Source organism: Leptosomus discolor, chromosome 9 (genome assembly GCF_034619465.1).
Source record: "Leptosomus discolor isolate bLepDis1 chromosome 9, bLepDis1.hap2, whole genome shotgun sequence".
In the NCBI taxonomy this organism is placed as follows: Eukaryota; Metazoa; Chordata; class Aves; order Leptosomiformes; family Leptosomidae; genus Leptosomus; species Leptosomus discolor.
Window position 1 is genome coordinate 20,752,879 of NC_141399.1, and position 20,554 is coordinate 20,773,432.

The window sequence follows — 20,554 nt, forward strand, 5'->3', positions numbered from 1 at the left end:
ACTGGCACTCAGTGTTCCCCAAAACACTCCAGTGTTTACCATGCATAAGCCATTTATTTTAAGAATAAAACATTTACCCCATGGTGAACATAGTTCTCCCCGAAGAACTGCTTCATGACATGTTTTCCAAAGTCTACAATGTTTTGCAGATGGTGTAGTATCTCCTCTGAAGTCTGAAAGACAGATACATGGTAATTTTACAATGAAATAATGATAAACAACACTCAAGAACACAAACACACACTAGTCAATGAGTTAGCAAAGTAACTTAATTTCTGCACTGAGTTTGGTAGGTCAGTGCACCTTGAAATTAGACACATGAAATGTGTGCTCTATTTGTTTCCCTGCTGCTGCCTGAGAGGCTGGGACAACCATGAAAATGGTCAGAAGATACAATTCATCTTAGTAAATTTCAGGGGAAAAAGGACAGAGAAAATGAAAAAGGTAGAAGTCGGGGAGATTACTCAAAATCTACTCTGTCTTTGACCACTATTCTTAAAACAGCTCAAAGAACTGTAATAGTCAAGAGGTGCACAGCATGCCTTCTGACCAACGGGTGAAAAGCAGGAGAGGCTTCGAGCGTTACAAAATACATCACTTGGAGATTTGGAAGAGAGTGGCTTCAAAGACTGAGCCACATCACAAACCTTTGCATGAACAGGTACAGAATTTGCTGTCTGTCCCAAATCCTGCCCCAGACAATGAAAATTTTAATAATAAATTTAATGATTTCATGTTATGTGTCTACAAGGAAACACCAAAGTTATTCCACAAGACAAAAATGCCAAGCTAGACAGAAACAAAGCTAAACAAGTACTGGAAGCACGCAGCGACATTTGCATGGTCTGAATTACAGGCTTCTGCTCATTGAAGAGGTGGCAGAGCAGCTTCACAACGATATTGTCCCATTCTCAGCACTCCTGCATACTCTGGTTCCCTGCATGGTATTTTACTGCAACAACAGACAATCTCCAAGCTCCCATGTCCTTTCGTATCACAAAGCTTTTCTGGAAAAACACTACCTTGCCTACCATTGTACACTATAAAGCACTGAACCATACAGATTTACTCTTGAGATTAAGTAACAGTGGAGGAAGAGAAAGTGCAACACTCATATCCAAGTTAGAAAATCAGAGAGGAAAAACAACACAAGCAGGAGAGAAAAAAAAAAATAGAGCAGAGTAAGAGAAAACAAAATGCTCAGAGGACAACACTCAGAGAAAGGAGGAAAGACATCCAACAGGAATTAAAAATCATTATAGGTAAAAGGAGATGATTGTCACTAACCAAGCAGTCTTACTAACTTTGTTTTAGAATACCATCATAATATGTAGATTCTTTTTCTACCTGGAAGGCTTTGTTACATAACAAACTTACAAAAGTTGTGGAAGACTAAGAAAGCTTAGTTTGTTCCTGTAACACAGGTCTGCCAAGACTGTGTTTAATATTCCTCCTCTAGCAGGATTCATTTTCCAGACTGAAGCAGTAATACACAATACTGCAATAATGCTTTACAGAAAGAAAAGTCACTTCAGTAACATACATTACTACACGCTTGTTCCCGTAACATACAGTACGGCATACGGTTAGTTCAGTATGTAAAACACCCAATGCTTTGGAGCAAGTAGGAACAGTACAGTCTCTCCAAAGCACTTACACAGCATTTCCATCACTCTGTAAAGGCCAGGACAGTGCTTATTCTTTAAAATGCTTGGCATATTGTACATGGAGATGTTTCTCAGAACAGCTCTCCCTGAATCCTTTTGAGAGCACCAAAATAAGCTTGGAGTCTCTTCACAACAGGCAATCTTCCCCTGCTTGAGTCTTAGAACAAAAAACACACTATGATGCCTGAATAAATTTCTCAGTTGCAGTGATTTGGTCTAAAGGAGTGCATTTAAGAAAAAATAACTAATAGGCAACAAGATGTGTGAGCAGGCCACCAACGTGGGTACACAAAAGGACATTTTACAGCAGTGCTGCTCGATCTGTGCTCCCCAGGAAGGCCAGTGCCCCCCTGCTAGGGCTGAACGCACCAAGATCAGTCAGAGGACCCTGCCCAGCCCAGGCCCCTGCACTCCTCGACCAGAGGGCAGAGGAGATCACCCCTGGGGAAATCCCTGCTCCCGCCCTGACAGGCTGCAAACACACTGTATCCACCTTCATTTCATTTGTCCCAGGCTGAGGAAGAAGTTGTCGCTTTGCAGAGGGGATACAAGAAACAACTAACAGGCTACAGAGCATCACCTTGCAGCATGAAAAAACGCTAAGACAAAAAGCTTTTGAAGGACTCGTCATTACTGCCAGTTCATTTAGCAAAACACTAAAACTCAAATAGGTTCTATACAATAAAAAGGCAAAAAACTCATTCATGCAGAAGACTCATATACTAAAGTCAGCAATACACAATTAAAATCATTCCATGAATCCTGACACTTGACTTTCTACTCAAGAAATGCAAGGCCCAGAGTTACACTATTGATTAGGAGTATTTTTCATTAAAACACTTAATTGTAACAATAACATTACAATCTGCAATAACACCACCTTGTTTAACTACTAGAGTATCTAGTCCTAAATTTGTAATCAAACAGTATAAATACAAAGTGACGACTCTACCTTTTCCAAAAGAGTTAAGCAGAAGAGACTGAGGTGCATTTGTCCACATCTGCATTTCAGCATGTGTCTTGCTGGAAAATAATTTGCTTCAACTGCTTCTTTCAGAGCTGTTTACATCAGATGAGCTACAACGTCATGCTCAGATATGTAACACTTTATATCCTAACTCATTGCACTAGTCAGGAATACAGATTACACCTAAAAAACATTTTCTCTTTTACAGCTGTCATGTTGCTACAGCCAAGTTTGTCCCCAAAACTCTGATTCTCCAGGACTTGTTTACAGATCTGAAGATAAAATATTTAGTTTTCCATTCTGCTCCAAGAAAAACTGATTCTTTAAAAAAAAAAAAATATCAATCACTGGAATAATTAAATATTTCAAATTACAAAATCTTCTATTTAGAGGGCAAGGCCAGAAGGAACTGCACATCACAAAGTCCGCACAATCACAATGCAAGGCAAAGGCAGTGCTGGAGATGGCCACAAGCCAGCTCTCCTCAAAAACGTAACACTTCCACATGTAACAGAGCGTTTGCTCTGGTAGTGCACATTTATCAGTCTGGAGCATGAACTCAGAGACACTGTTTGAAGCACTTTCAGAGGTGCACCCCGCACTGCGTGCATCCCCAAATGGCCTTTTTGCTGTTACAGTGGTAAGAGCAGCAGCGTGCCTGCCTAGGGCAACTCTGAAGGGAAGTTTTGCTAACCGTTGCGAAAAAGCAAACTCTTGGTGCTCCATCGGCCACAGCCCACAGGAACACCTACTGCCACCTACCTCTATGCTTGGTAGGATTCTGAGCACTTTTACTATTCTGATTACGCAGGGAAATAAACATTCAAGAACCTGACCAGCATTCAAATACTAACAGAACACCACGGCCAGGAGATTTTTCCTCTTTTGTTTTACTATCCCAATCCAAAAACGGATACGTGTGCCTACGCAGTCCACAGAAGTATTATCAACTTCAACGCTGTGGTGGGTAACTGTGCAAAGTCACTTCCTGGCTCCCTTTGCAACTTCATCATACTTTGTAATTTTTTTTAAAAACAAGTACTAAGCAACAATTTCTTTGGACTTAAAAAGAAAAAAAAAAAAAAGGAAAAAAAAAGGAAAAAAGCTGGTACTTAGTGTTTTGTTTTCTTAAACAAATGGCAATAGACTGACTTTTTACTTGTGGTCTAACTCTCCCTTGCTAAATTAAAAATCGAGATAGGCACTGTCTTCCAATCCACTGGGTTCTTCCCTATTCTTGCAGCAACTCCAAAAATTATCTTGGACTACTACAGATGTGCAGGATACATTTTTGAAATCCTGCCACTATAAGCAGACCAAAAACTTACCTGAATCACACTTTAGTTTTACCAGTCTTTTTTTTCAAGAAAAACAGTAGCAGAAAGGTCATCAAGTAACTTTTACGTGCACTATGTTCATGGGTTTTACCTTCCTCTGCTTTCCTCTGATCTTCTTTAGAAACTTCTCTTTTTTGTCCTTTGTTAAACTGAACACATTACACATTCATCTTCCTGATTTAAAGCAAAACACCCTTCCTATACATTCACCTTTGTTTCTTTTTTCTTAATTTAAGCACTCACTCCAGCTCTCAGAAACATAAAAAGTGTTATGGCTACGCTTTCGCATCAGGACAGCCTGCTGCTGAACCTTACAAAGCTGTGGTGCAGAAGCTGCCGTAACTCAAGCCATTCCCTGTACCTCTCAGGTCACACACCCTAAAGACTACTCATGAGGTTGAGGAAGTAGCAGAATTTGAACCTCCTGCTTCTTGGGCTCTGTTTTTTTGGCACACTGTTGACACGTCATTTTTACCCTCCACCTTTGATTCTCAATAATTTTTTATCCCTGTTAAAGAAAATCCAAGGTAAATTGCTTCTGTTCCTTCTTGAGCAGAGAAACCTTCTGCCACAGCCCAAGAAACTGGTAGACTGTGTCCTGCCATGTTCTTTTTCCAACAGACAGGACACTAAAAATCACTCACTGACAAAGGCTATTCTGTGAACATTTCATATCTTTGTCCAAATTCCATGGCTTTTTAGGTATTGAACAGCTGGTCAACAGCAGACCTTTATCATGACACCATTCCTGTGCTGTTCCTCTTCCGAACCATAGCCAATGAAACTGTCATTTCTTCCTTGGCATCACCACACCCTCGTACATTGATATGCAACATTAACACTGTCTCCGTTGCCACAGCTACCCTTACAGAAAGCCGTACCTTCTATGCACTGCAGCCTTACAATCTGTCCTGCACAAAGGTCTCAATACCAGCAGTCACATAATCTTAGTTACGCAAGAGGATCTCAAATTTCCTCTTGTTGCCAAAACTCCTGAAACACAGGCACATTTCATAACATCCCCTTATTCTTACTTCTGTCAGTCACAGTTCTTTCACGGGTTTCCTGTTTCTCCTCAGACTGGTTATTAGCTTACCTGGGGGTTTTTATCAACAGTACAGGTTGAATCTTACCTTATTCTGGTTTGGGGGGGACTTCAAAAACCGCAGCACCACACAGCGCTAAAGACAGACAGGAAAGAATATGGTTTCATTAGCATTTAAGTACATCATAATTTCTCAACAGCACAATTGTCTGATTCCCCAATCTACCTCATCACTTCAACAAGCAGCCACGCTGCACTTCCAGTCACCAAGTGCAACAGGGGAAATACTCCCGCAGCTCATAGCACTGCTCTGAAAGTCTGGTAAAACAGTATCAAACAAACAAACAGAAAAACGCCTTATCATTTTTGCGCCCTATCATTTTTTGGGGGAAAAAATGCAAGACCCACTTATATATCATCTGCTTACAATATGAGCACAGCACTACAAAATATTAAGGAGACATTTATCAGTTACCAGCAGTAGCTACACAGCTCTACTTATAAACATTGAAACTGGCTACTTAAACTACCATAAAGTAAACACATAACATGGGGACAAATGCAGCAGGTTTCAAAATATTTTACCTAAAAAAAAAAAAAAATTTAAAAATCACTAATTTTTGTCATTTTTACAATTCCTATCAGATTTTCTAACAATTTTAAATGCTTCATATTTTCAAAGTACACAAATTCTAAAAACATCCTCAGCCTTTATTTTTAAGAGCTCAAATAAAAATATTCTGTAGATGTCCTAAGTAAATTAAGCCTTTCTCCTTAAGCCTGTAAAGAGAGTGTCTTTCATCACAGAAGTCATCTTAAGTATCTTTCTCTCACTAAAATCTTGCTGAAATTAACCATTACACTTGGTAAATAGACTTTTCCTATTAAAATCAAATTTTGACATAGTATTAACGAACCTGCAGCCTTACTAGGCAAGGCAACACATAGCCCTGCCTCAGATCAGCCAGGCTAAATACCTGATCCTCAAGACATTTACTCCCACTGATGTACTTCAGCCTGTTCAGATATGATGTGGCTAAAAACAACCAGGCACGCCACAGGAGGCAGAGACGAACAGCTGTTTTCTGGAGTTCTCTCTTAGTCACTCAGTGTCTCCTTTTGGACCTTTCCTAGACACACCAGAAGGATTACATTCTATTGAAACCACTACCAAAACAGTACTAACACTCAGACTCCCTGACACAGATAATGCAGACAAAAAGTCGTAGTTACACTTCAGGTTTGTGGAATCTAAGCTTTTTCCCTGCCAAACAACTTGCCATTAAAAAACCTCCCACAGCATGACAGCACCAGATGTATTCCGTATTTCAGAGCTGAAAGCTGTCTCTGGACAGTGCTGAGTGGGAGAAAGCTGCAGTTATCTTTAATTGCTAACACGTAGAGAAAGAGCAGGAGGAGAAAAGAAAAGATGACAATGTGTAATCCAAAGCACTAACAAAACAAGACTGGGATTCAGACATTGCTAGTGAAACCCAGAAACAGCCCTTCAATATATAACAAGGGTCAAGCCTGCAGAAATCTTATAGTTCACCATATCTGGAAAACCTCTCAAGTAAAAGGATACTTTGCTGAATTTTGGTTCAACTTGTCCTGCAAGGTCTAAACAGCATGAGTGTCACAACAACTAGATAAATTCAACACTAACTACAATCACCTGGATTTGACAAGGCTGCTGGGTGACACCTACTCTTTTTTTTCCCCATTATGACCTAAGCACAGATAACAGAGCTTGGGTCTGATAAGCCTGTGTGCTGTGCGTATGCAGTACGTTATTTTTACAGTGTTTCAGCTGTTTGGATCCCTCGCTTTAAATTTTCATAAGCAAGTGCATCAGTGATGGAGTGACCTGATCATCACTTTAATCAGTTCAGAAACTTGACTCTGTAGCATTTCAGGGGTATTGTAGATACTCATCTATTAATCAGTTCCCAGCCAACAAGCTTCCAACCACCTCTCTGGAAAATCCGATTGCTCTCACAGGACTCAACTACAGTATTTGTTCATTACCAAATTGTTTCTGAAGAGGCATGCTAGGATAAAATGACCTGAAGTATATATAGCAAGAGAAGAACACACTGCTTGTCTAAAGATGTCAAAAGGAAACAGAGCCAAGTTCAAACACGACTTTTCAGTCACAGACACACTTCAACCACTCAGCCCGCACTGTGCCTTAGTAAGGCTATTAGATGACTAGAGAAAAAAAAAAAAAAAAGACCCACACTTTTTTCTGGTTTTGGGGGCAAGTTTTCAGCTAGACCCATCCCTTTGTGTAATTGAATACAAAGTTACACAAATACACTGCCACAGTACAAAGGTTAACCCCATCAGATGTCAAAGACACCAACTGCTTCAGAATTATTACCACTGAAAATATTGGCCCACATTTTTCATGCTATCGCATTACTGATTCACTTGACTGACTCTTTACTTGGAAATATTGTGGGTGGTTGTTGCCATGAGGTTTTTTGCCAGTTATCTTAAACGCCTTAGATTTTTCTGTATTTACAAACTGAACAAAGATACAACACGTTTATCTGCATGCAAAAGAATGGCCCAAATCTAGAAGAGAAGAGATTTCTTAAGACGTTGCCACTACTCCTTAGCACTCTGAGAATCAGATCAACTAGATCCTATTGCTCCCTAAATTTAATCTCTTCATGCACCTCTGTAAGCACTTCCACTGCTTAACATCACTTCCATTAATGCACTATTACCATCAAAGCGTTTAGTTAATTGGATAATAGTCCCATACATACAAAGAGATGAAAAAAACGAGGCTGCAAAATCAAGCAGAGAAAAAAAAAAAAAAAACCACAATGCATGCAGGTAGGCAAAAGTAACACATGATACATTATAAGGCTTCACTACTTCTGAAGAAGCCAGACAAGCTAGAAAAAGGGTGAAGAAGTGGTGTGAAGAAAAAAATTCTTCAAAGGAAGAATTCTGTCTACAAATTTTTTTTTTTAAATTCTGCAGCCCTTTCTCTGCAAGTACGTTCAGTATCCAGTTAGTGACAAAAGACTAAAGGAAAAAAAAAAACAAAACCCAAGAGAGCATAGCAGTCTGGTAACAGATAACAAACCACATTCTTACTGGCATCCAGGACCATACTAGGACTACAACAAAAACCATTTCCAATTGTTATGGAAAACTCAAAAGAAATGATAGCAACAAGGATACTTGTGTGTCTCCAAAAAATTGTGTCTCTCAAAACACACTCACTGTCTCTCGGCTGCCGAGATGATGTCATCAGGAGCCTATTCTCTGGAGAAGCGCTATCTCTAGCCACAGTGTTTTGAGACTCCAGCCTTAAGCTTATGGTCCCACCAAGAAAGGCAAATACTCCCTTAGAACCCTATCATGAAACAATTACTTGGGTTAAATAATAACTGAAAGTTAATGGTTGCCAATAAGGAGACAAGGAGCAGTAGGAGGGGCTGCGAAAATGCACTCAAAGAAGTCACTGGCATCACAGAAGCACACGGATGCATACACACACAACTCTTGTCCCAGCGTACCTTGGGGAAAAATAATTTGCTGGTCTTGGTCCCCAGGGAGGTTATTGGCAAGAATTTTTCTTCTCCAAAGCAGTTACCACAGCTATTATTTTAATCTTACTTAGAGAAATCCAAAACCAAAGTAAACCTTAGTAGCTAGCCAGACTATGGCTAGCATCACTCCAGGTACCTTGGATTAGACAGTAGCATTATGAAACCAAGATAAAAGCTCATATTTATTTCTTTACAGCTTGATGTTTGATATTGGCCTTAAATTTTCCCAAAACATCTTCTAAATTTCACTACCATAAGATAAAGCTACCCTGCAGGCCTCCTGAACTGGACAATTTTCACAAGTTAAACACAATTGGGTCAAATCTATAATCTTCATAGTCCACTCAGAGAAACACCTCATTTGCATCACAGTTTTTTTTCAAGTTCCCACCTCTTGCTACATTATTAACGAAATCTATGTAACAGCTAGTGCCAGTGAAAGAAATAGGAAAATCTGTACAAAAACAAGCTCAAATGCTAGCGAAATTGCTTAGAAGTACAGAAAGACGTGCATTTTCCTTCTGCTGTTACCACCTCAGCTCACGTGGTTTTAAAATAAGCTTCTGTACAAAAAGATGAAGAATTAGCCTGTCCAAACACAAAGCCTGGGAAACATCACTTCAGCTTCTGCTTTTCCAAATAAGCTGGTTCGGGTCATTTGTTATTACTCTATTGTTAATCTAAACAGCATGCATTGACTGGTTTTGTCTAGAGGGAAAGGGTTACTCTAACAGCTAGTTCTGCAACTGCCCAGTATAACTAGAAAAGATTCTTAACTAGTTGATTACAACTTGTGTTCACGTATGCAAGATGTACTAGTAGAAAGAAACCAAGGCACTTTGGGAAGCAACTTTTTAAATCCCAAAAGGAAATCCACCCCTCTTCCCACACCCATCATCTCCCTCACTCCACACAGTCTCATAAATTGTGGTATCTAAACACTCACCAGTATTTTTGTAAGCACCATACGCAATTTTTACATCACGAAGTTACCTACCTGCCTCCTATACTCTGTTGTCAATACATTTATTTTGAAAAGGCACACGATATACAAGCAGAACAAGAAAACCCACATTTGTTTTAAAGTTCTCCATATAAAAGTCACAAGCTTCCAGTCATAAACAACATGGGGGAAAAGACTCCCAAAGACTGGTAACTAATCTTTCTCTACAATTATTACTATACTATTTGCTGCAACCAATTACACACACCACGACCGACTACTACCTAAGGAGATGAAGATATGAAGTCAATCAACTACTTTTAGAGAGAATGGTGCCTGTAAAGGCAATTGATTTTCTTTACACAGTAAAAACAGTTTGTTTCATTCATTGGCTTTTGCTGAACCTAAAGAGCTATCAAGAACTTAGCAAACACAGCTCTAAGCACGGCAAACCTTCTACTGACACTGTAGTTATTCAACACAACCTAATCATCATCGCAGATTTATGACAGCAATGACACCTACAAAAACCACATTCTATCTAAATTTAAATCAAAGGGAGGGAGAGGGGTTAAACTACACTGAACTGCTGTTCAAGCCCTGCTTGAACACAGTGATATGCAAATACTAATCAATGACAGTTTCAGTGGTACTAAATATCAACTAAGGAACTACTTTGCTGATATTAAACTATTTCTGCAACAGCATGTTGGAGCTGCATGTGGTATATGCCAACTAAAAAAAAATTCTGACTTTTTTTATTCCAAATTTACACTCTGCAATCCCTTTAATTTCAACTCTAGTTTGAGGGATTTAAACAGCAAACAATGGTTTTCTATTCAGAAAATGCAATTTCTGGGAAGGAGGCAAATGGACAAAGAGGTGTCATTCTCACATCTCAGAACAGACAGCTGCATAGAAGTGAGTTCCTTCTTCTGAGAACTAATAAAACTCAGTAAAAACACACCCACCATGCTGCCCAGGCACTTCAATCAAAGCTTACCTTTATGACACAACACAAGGCATTTTTAAAAGGTCTCCTCATCCAGGGTGTCAGTGTGCTGTGCAACGTGGAGGGATGTGGGAGACGAAAACACACTAAGCACTGGAAAATTTTGCAGCTTTTGATTGAAGCACACATCGTAGTATTGTATACAAGTGTTGTTTTCCAACCCAGTTTTGTTCTGTACAAGGTGGGTAAGATCACACAAAAAGTGAGGAAAGCTATGCTTCCCGCCAGCATGGAGGAAATTTAGCAATCACTCACACAAATTGCAAGGAAGCATTCAAAAGTCAGAACAATACTCTTATTTAGCATAGGAGTCCCTTAAGAACAATCTTTTTACTTCTTCAGATAAATAAAGAATTTCTAGCATAGCACCTGCCTTAACACCATTCAGTATGCTAAACCATTATTTAGAAGCAAACACCACCAAGACACTCGTTTTCTTTAGCACAGAGCTCACTGCTTGCATCAGGCTCCAGGTACTCATTCTGCTTTTTTCCCTGCTTGGTTATGATCTAGATTCCCATGATAGTTAAGCACTAACTCAGGTTTTGCTTTATAGTTAAGCTTTGTATAACCTTGCAATATACAGATGGTACCAATTCCACAAGAATGTTATAACTGCACTAGCCACAGGCGAGAAGGAAATGTTTACCCTTCAGCTAGCCACCTAATCACAGTACCTGAAGTGATATCAAGTGATACACCCACAGGTACTAGGTGGAAATGCATACCAGAGAGAGCAGAATGAATAAACCTTCTGATGCCTGGCCCTCAGCATACATTAGTACAGCCTGGGTCACACAGTCGGTGTCCCTGACATCCCAGCTGTTACAAACAAGCAAGAAAACCCCAGTCTTTAACATTTAACAGTGTATCAAATACCTCATCCACCTGTCAAACAGGTGGGTTATACCAACAAGAACGTAAAGACACGTACTAAACTTCCTTCCTTCAAACTGCTCTAAACCCCCACCCACCAGCAACATGCACTTCCCAGCATTACCCTGCCTAGTCAGCTGCTTTTATGTTGGGGAAACAAGGCATTTCAGGAAAATATTAATAGGGAGAGGAGGAAATAATAAGTCAGAGCAGTAAGAGGGATTAGAACAAAGCTAAGTAATAAAACAGAGAGTTAGAACAAGTTAATAATTCCAAGCATCCTAAACACCTCAGCTAGAAGAAACGTAAGCAAGTCTTGGGCAACTGTTCAATCGAATGCAGTGTCTTTGTTCCTTCCCCAGCATAACCAGGAGGTCAGGACATGGTTATTGTATGTCTCAGAAATAATACACTGAGACAAAGAAAACACCCACTGAAAGGTTGGAAGGGAGGAAAGAACTGAAGGAGTAACTAAAACAGGCCATTAGACTGACCACTCCTATAGAGCTTATGGCCAGCCAAGTCACTTTCACCAAAGCAACCAACCCACTGCTGCTGTGGACTGAGGGAAGATACGCATGCAGCACAGAAAAGGCAAAGCATAGCCTTACGAACTCCACCATCACTGCATTACCAAACACTTATAACAGACACAAAAATGCTTTTTAGATATTGACTTGATCTCATCAACTGCAAAAAGAAACTCATTCGAGTCTGAGCTAGCACAGAACCCAAACAGAAAACACAAGACCATTTTTAATCAAGGCTAATTACCTGTCCGCAAAACTGGGATTCATTTTACATTTTCATTGCATAGAGCCTTCAGCATTCTCTAAAGTCACTCAAAAAAAAAAGAAAAAATTTCCAAAGAAAGTCACCACGACAAATCTGCTCCAACACTCTATTATCAGCAAAGTAAGACGACATCTCTGAAAAAAGGTATTCTGGGAGGAAGAAGAAGAGAGTGATGTTGCTGCTGCTACAGTTGAAGTATCAGTCATATTCCATTACAGTATCAGACTGAAGATTCACAATGTTTCTGTCTCCTTCCACACACAAGCTACGTTTCCCCATCTGCATCTACAGAACCTAGGCACTAGTATGGTAAGAAAAGTTTTAATTGCTGCCTTCTGGTGTTTCTCCTCTCTACATTCAGCCCTGCTACACAGTGCCATCTTCCCGTTCACTTTATGGAAGATGCTACTAAACTGCACTGCATTCAGAGCATCCTTTCAGTGCAGAAACCTGGTAAAGCCAAGGAACAAGTAAATTTAACTACACTAGTGCAATATGTAATTGAAATCCCAATATGGAATTAAAATTCTATATAGTTGTTGACTCAAGCTGTTGACTTTTTCGCGGTCAAAAAAAGCTTTACAGCTAATCCACAGAACTGGAAGTGCTTCCAACTTTTAATTCTTCAATTACAGTAAAAGCTTTGTAGATTGTACTCAAGTAGTTAGTCCAGGTAGGTATGACATCTGCAATCGCAGTTGTACCAGTTTAGCCACAGAACCAGACACAAACAAATACAAAACTGTCTTCCTTTTTTTCCAGTGACCATAGATGTATATTTAAATACCAGTTAACCAAGGTTAACACAAGGAAACGTAGTTTCATACAGGTGCCACAGAGGGTCCTGAATTCCAACTCAAACTGGTGATTGCCTCCTGTTTCTAAAAACTTAATTGCTGTTTACAGCAAGGCAGACATCTTTTCCTTTCTTTTCCACTGATGACACACCCTGATTGCATACTTGGCTTTTCAACTTTATAGCTGCTTGCTAGAATTTGGGCAGAAGCTCCTCTACTGGCTTACAATAAATAAATATTTTTTTTAAAAAAAGAAAAAAGGCAATTACAACTAGGAAAGAAGGATCAAAGCAATATATCATATTTAGTCATCAATCTGTTTTCTTGCCCTTTTTCTAGGCTGACAAAGGGTGTGCAGGTGTGGGGTTTTTGCTAGACGGCGTTTAGATATGCATACCCCCAGAAGAACACAATGCTAGAGAAACCAGGTCAAAGAAATGCCCTACAAACCAGCAAAAAAGCAGAAGAGGTTTTAATGGCCCTTAATCTCCATTAAAGTTCATGCTGGAATCTCAGTCCAACTCACATGTAAGTTTCGCTTCCTCCAGAAAATTCTACAGAACCATGCACAAAACTCCTCCCTATATTACAGCACATAGCCTTGGAGTATCTTTTGGGTACATCCAGAGCATGAAATCCATCATAAATAAGAATTAGCATAGGTTTGGAATTTAAATAGAAGAATCTCCTCAAGGATACAAAAACGTTTAAGTTCAAGTCTTACCAAAACTATGCCTTTCCATTAGTCAAAATAAAATTCAGCAAGAATTGCATCTCACCTTTTCTGGTAACTTCTTACTGTGAAAGAACCAAGACACCATAACTTGGCCATATTTTAAATAACTTGGCCATATTTCAAATCAGAGCAATATTCAGAGAAGGCCGTTGTTAATAAGAGACTGATAATACCCACAAGGAACAGCGACTACTTTTTCAGTATTTTTTCCCTACCTGAAGACTCTTTAATATAGGAATCAACAGTCTGTTCTCTATTTCCTTGAAATCAAGACATTCATAGATGTTAATTCACTATTCCCCAGATGTTAAGGAAAAAAACCAAACAGAACACAACTGAACAAAATGTGCTTTATAGCCAGGGGTCTGGAATTCCTCAAGAACAACTCGGAAGTTTGGAGGGCAATAATTTACTCTCACTCATTTGAATAAAACAGATTCAGCCAGTTCCACATAGTAAAACAAAGGAAGAAGAAACAGGACACGCAGGTTTTTGAACTTGTACAAAATGACATCATCAGAAAAAGTGCCTTAAGAAGATTCTCTCAAAAAGACAGCAATTAATAATCGGCATCGCTCCCTTTCTGCCAAACAAGACCAAATAGGAAAGCTGCAGTTAGCTAGTAATTCTGATCATAAGCTTTTCACTCTTTCAGCAAAACTCCCTGTGTCTAAACATACAATCTTGTTAATGGTCCTCTCTCAAATTAAGTTTATTATGACAAAATTTTCCAGTAAGAATAATTTGTCATGATTCTTAAAACCAAATAAACCAACCAACCACAAGAAAACTATTTCATATCACAAAAGCACTATTAGGAACAATTATCTAGCCTGATTTGACACAAAGCACCCCCTCACAAGTAGAATTATTTTATTTCAAAACCAAAACCAAATCCATCTCCCCGATAAGCAGAAGGCATCTTTCTGCACACACTTTGCAGCCATCACAACGCAGCTGCCAGCAGAAGCAGCTATAGTGAAATCAAAGACTACTGTTAGAATGCAAGATAACCCTCCCTCCCAGCAAGCTCTGCTCTCTACAGTCCCCTACAAAATCAGAACAAGGTCCAAGAAGGATGCCTGCCAAAGCAGCACTGTGATATCCTCCATCTTTACCCACACAACTCAAAGGGAAAAAAAATAAAATAAAAATCACACAGAAGACACAGATGTTATTCACTTATTACAGGTACCACCTTTGGGAATCTTCTACAAGTTTGATTATCTGACTTGACTCCCTCACCCAGTCTCCTTAGCTTCACTTCATTTACCTTCTCCATCTACCATCCCTCCCCCTCAATTCTATTCCATAAGCTTACATATGCTTGGAGATGGTTTACATATTTACTAATTAAGCCCCATACCAAAACACAAGGATATCTGTCAGAGCTGCAAGTGCTCCAAGACAAGAAGTAGATTATTACTAACAATCAAGGTATCTGAACATACAAACCACAACCTTTTGCAAGCAACACCAAGGTTCCTCTAGACCTCCTCACTGAATAAAAAACAAGCTGGGGAAAAAAACTCGTATTTTCTTGTACCACCTCCCAGGTAGTCACCCTGAAACACAAGCTTAATGTTCAAATATATTTTAAGATGAAGCATTTGGTTACCGTAATATCCCAACATGTAAAAAATAAAAATTAGTAGAAATCAACTGCAGTGATGCACAGGAGGAATGTACATACTTTACCTCATAAAGCAAAAACTGGAGATTGCAAGCATAAGTTTCAACAGTGAAAGGAAACACAAGTCTTCATTTCTAGAGTTGCTTGCGCTACTTTCTACAAACATCTCCTGAAGCCTTTTGAAATGAAGCGTTAAGTGTCTCTGAGAAAAGAGAAAACTGATTAAAGCACAGAACTACAGATGAGGATTTCCAGCTCACTTCTGAAAAAATAGGTGTCTCCACCTTCGAAAGAGTCAACAGCTTACAAGAAAGTAACTGTTCTATAGCAGCTCCTCTGAACCCTCTCTACTGCTCAAGAGTAGAGAACAGGAGGGAAAGCGTGGTTTGGCTCTCTTTTTAAATCAGAAGCCACATTTGATGCGGAAGGAGCAACACTCCAACAGAAACGCAGGTAACATGAAGCATCCTTTCTAAACTGCCTGGCTGTCTGTGACGGTGCTTGGTTGGGCTTTCGTAGAGCTGTACCTGCATTGCAGCACTTTGTACATCTCCGAGACAGCAACTAGAACAAGTAGCCAAACAATACACTGTATGGTGTGAAGGGTGGCAAATAAGTTATTGGAAGAGGATACTATGATTCAATCAAATACTCGAAATTGTCACCAATATACAAGGATCATACAGACAGTGCCTGAATGAACTTGCAGTTTTTCTGTACTTCAGAGTGATCTTTCCAAACATCTCAAGCACTGTCTTCAGGAACCAAAAGGAGTTGCCAGGTGTATTTCTCACTAAAATCATGAGGTAGGAAATCTGTCTTTGTTTGTTTCCTACTAGAAGCATTTCAGCAGGCTGCAAGACTATACAAAGGCTTTTTGACCAGAATTCGGTTTCAATTTGGATTAACTTAATCACAGCTGCAATAAAAAACAACAGGAAAAGCTTTATCAACAGAGAAATTTATACCATACTACTGTACGTCTTCTAGAATTTCAGATTCATCAGAACTGAAACTTTAGAAATCCATGAAAGCAGAAGTTTGAGCATGCATCAAGCAAGCAAGCAAGCATGCAGCTCCAGAGATAACAATGGTAACCGGAAATGCTCGGCAGGCATTCCATCTTCATTCATCAGATCACTTTCTAAATGCTGGAGAGCTAATTAAAGTAATTCTGTAAAACTATCACTGTAAGAAGAGACACATTGACTAGACCATGCCCTGCCTAAGTCCTCTCTTCTTAACTGCACGAACAGGTAACAGAGATGCGCTCGCAGTGATTTCAGCCACTCATTTCAGCAGGGCATTCCTCAGGCTGTAGGAGCGCAGGCACACAGGGAGACTCGTCGCTGTTGCCTTCTGCAGGATTAATAACCAGGGAGGAAAGAGCACATCAAGCAGTACTTTACACCACTTTCATTGAACAGAGCATGTTCCACAGAACGCCAGCACCTGGCTGTCAGACAAACCTTTGTCTATATGCCACCACTCAAAGGCACTGGCAAAAAACGGCTGCATGTTGCCTGCATCTACAGCTTATCAGCTCATCGCTAGCAGAGCTGTTTTCTACGACCAAGTTTTTAATTTTGGTACCATACTAACTCTGGATTAACAATGCATTACATTCACATCTTAAAGGGAATGATACATGGAACAGAGCAAACTAAAGAAATAAACACATCCTTAAACAGGCAAGAGCACCATGAACTGATGATGTGGGCCTTGTTCCCCTTACTCTTCACCCCCAATCCAGCCACGTTCCACACAACTGAGACCAAGAGAATCCATCCAGGCTGCTTGCTCCCCCCAGCCCAAACACCCCAAGTACTTGATATATGACCTCACACAGCACCTGTTACAAGTGCTTCAAACAGCTATCCAGTGGGCAGGAGTTGAAACAAAACACCTTGGATCTTCATTCAATAAAAGGCAAAGAAGTTTGTGCCCCCTTCTCCAGAAAGACAGGGACTAATTTTTTGTTGCTGTTTTGTTTTTTAAAACTTCGATCTTCCAGAAGCAGAAAGGAAGAGAGGCTCAGACCTACAGTGGTAGGGACCAGCTTCCTCTCCACATTCCAAAACACCACTACACATCAAAAGGGAGAACATGGAAACAACAAGCACACACACAGTTCCACCCTCCCCTCTCACTTACAACCCCAGCACTTACATCTGAGCATCCATTCACACCTCCCTTGCCACAACCAAATCATGATCCCCTTCACTAGCATTGTGAACAACAACAAACATGAACTGAAAAGATACAGAATGAAGCAAGAGCAGTTAAAATGAAATTCAATGTCTTAGTTATGCTGCTGTTGTGTTCACACAAACCTGAGAATGACTTGCCATCAGATCAAAAGAACGATGATTAACCATGCAAGTATGTCCTGTTTGCAAGAGGCACAAAGTAACAATGAGCATCTAAGACAGTATTTTGTATGCTCCAATTTTATAAGAGTTTGCCGTCAGTAGACACAAAGCTCCAAGACATAAGCTCTACTGGTTCAAAGCTGTCTATAAAGGAAAAATCATATCCATTTCACTTTCACTCTATCTTAAAAGTTTTAGCACCTTGTTAAAGAGAGAACTGACACACTCAGCAACTGTTCTGAATCTCTGGCAGACTTCCTCACTTTCCATGTCTTTAAAGATATCACAATTACATCACTATTATTCCATTATGTATTCTGATCCCTGTAATCCAGTGACTGAGTATTTTTTCAACTGCCTTTTTCAAAGCTAAAATTTGGACAGGGAACAAAATCATGCACATTCTTCTTGTCACAAGAATATCTTTTAAGAAGTATTTTATATAGAGAAAGAGAAGAAAGAAACAAGAGCCACAGAAATGCCCCTCCTAAAATTTGGAGAGCAGCCTAAGATTTCCAGCATTTTCTCAGACTTAATTTTTACATCTAGTTTATGCTTATAACCCAGAACACAGACATCAAAAGAACCCAGTATTTTCAGTCATTCATTCAGTCATTTTAAAAAAACTGTTCTCAGGATTCAACTCTTATTACAGATTTTTTTTTTTCTACATAAAGTCTACATTGTATCATTTTGGCTTTACTGGTTTTAGATCTATGAAGTATCAAGAACATTCTGTGGCAAATCCATTCCAGAATTTAAAATGAAACACAAATAATTTTTTTAAGGCAAAAAATAGCCACGAGTACTTTTTAGAAACAGAGTAAACTCCTTCAAGGGATACATATCCTGATATATTAAGTAAATAATAGACATACAAGTGGGGCAAGAATACAGTGACAGCAGTCAAACGAACACATCGTTTATAACCTGACATAGAATCTGTTCGATTGGATTTAACTTCGTTTAATCGTTACTGCTGACCAAAATGCTGAATCTATTTTACTTTTTTTCTTTTATTTAAAACAAAACAAACAAAAAACAACCCCCACAACCAAACAAAGACCAAAGGGTAAGTCGAGGCAGAGAGGTTAAACAACAGGCCCATTCACACGGAGGTCCACGGCAAAGCCAGAAACCAGAATTACATTCTGGAGTCCCGGTCCAGCACTGCAGCAAGTGTCCAAACTCGCATAGAAAGAGTCTGTGATAAAAGGAAAAACGTTCCTTCTGCAGCTTTCTCCCTTCCGTCACACTTTCAAAGTAGAAAAGGGGCATGTCTGGTACTTTTCTTCCCCACTCCGTTTCCAGACGACAGCTATCCAGCCATCAGCTGCTTCCCCTTCCACCCTTTCTGCTGCCAAGCCCGCGCAAGTCCGCCGTGAGAACCAAGGAAAACGCCTGCTCATCTCTCCCGAAGGACGGGCACCATTTCCCCGCACGCCTCCGCCAGTGCCCGGCAACCGGAACGGAAAAACACCCCGGGAGACAGAGAAGGGAGGGGAGGGCGGCGGGGCCGGGCGGCCGCTCCCGCCGAGGGAGAGGCCCGAGCACCTGGCGGCATCCGCCCAGGGAAGCTCCGCACCCGGCAGGGGCGCCGGCATCCCCCGTGGCCTGCGGAGACACCTGCGTGGCCCCGGCCCGGCGGGACGCGGCGCCCCCTCACTCGGGCCCGGCGGGGGAGGGGCGCCCGCGCGCCGCCGGCCGTTACGCGCCGCGGAACCCCTCACCTGGCAGTGGGAAACGACGAGGCTCTGGTTGCCTTCCCCGTGGTACTGCCATTCATTCTCATCCATCTTCTCCACTTCCATGCCCGGCTCGGGCCGCCGCCGCGCCCCGTAGGTACGGTGCCTGCCGCCGGCCCGCCGCGCTCACGCCTCCACCATCGCGGCTGCGCACCGCCCCGCCGCAGGAAGTCCCGCCCTCCGCCGGAGAAGCGGACGGAGGTGCGCCGGGCCGCCATATTAGCGCCGGGCAGATCCGCCGTCCTTGAGCAGGGCCGAAAACTACGGCTGCGGGAGGCCGCTCGGAACGCCCGGCAGCTGCTGTTCTCCTCGGTCAGCCCCAGGAGAGGCCCTCCAGGCGCCGCGTCCGCAGCGAGAGCGACCGGCCCCGGCCTGGGCACCGGCGCGGGGCGGAGAGCCCAGCCCGGCGCCCGGCCTGCCGCCGCCCCGGGTACTGTTTGCAGAGGCCACTGGGCAGAACGTGGGGGAAGAAAAACACCTTCCTCCAGAAACGGCAACCCAGAGCCCGGGGGGCCCAGCTGGTGGTAGCCCAGATAACTAGGCCAGATACCGCACCGTAGAAAACAGGTTTGCACCTGCACCAGAGGCTATCCAGGTGATCGAACAAACGAGCCGAGTTACACTTGGGATTTCGGTTCCTGCCAGGGCTGTTTTTAAGGTTACAGACTTTTTATGTCCAGAAGAGTAGCAACTTTGGTGTTGCTTGTGTAGTCAGCACGGCTCTGAATACCTTTATGTGCTTGAATACACCAGGTCTTTCGACTACTAAACATAAATATGAAAATATATGTAGCATTCTTTGGGAAAAAAAAAAACACTAAGCTGTTTTCCTGACAGTTACCAACACGGTTCAATGTAGTTTCACAAAGTGCCTCAACACACACATACCTATATAGGAATATACACATCAATAATGTGCAGTGCTTCTAAGATAAATTATCTAAATATCCAAATTCACTATCACAAACACAGGGTTAAATTCTAGATCACTTAATCCAGTCAATTTTATCCTGTGAGTTTTGACTACAAACAGCAAAAATTACCCTTGAATTGCCGT

The 20,554-nt window shown here is 41.1% G+C and overlaps 1 protein-coding gene across 1 annotated transcript in view; it reads right to left on the minus strand.

The window, feature by feature from the left end:
- IPPK (inositol-pentakisphosphate 2-kinase) overlaps positions 1-19,563 on the minus strand; it is a 30,764-nt gene extending 11,201 nt beyond the window's left edge. The window contains exons 1-3 of the mRNA XM_086470024.1: positions 19,483-19,563; positions 5,105-5,152; positions 78-173 (exon numbers count right to left, since the gene is read on the minus strand). Coding sequence (XP_086326150.1) covers positions 78-173; positions 5,105-5,152; positions 19,483-19,563 — 225 coding nt within the window. The remainder of the gene's footprint in view (positions 1-77; positions 174-5,104; positions 5,153-19,482) is intronic.
- Positions 19,564-20,554: the final 991 nt, after the last annotated feature.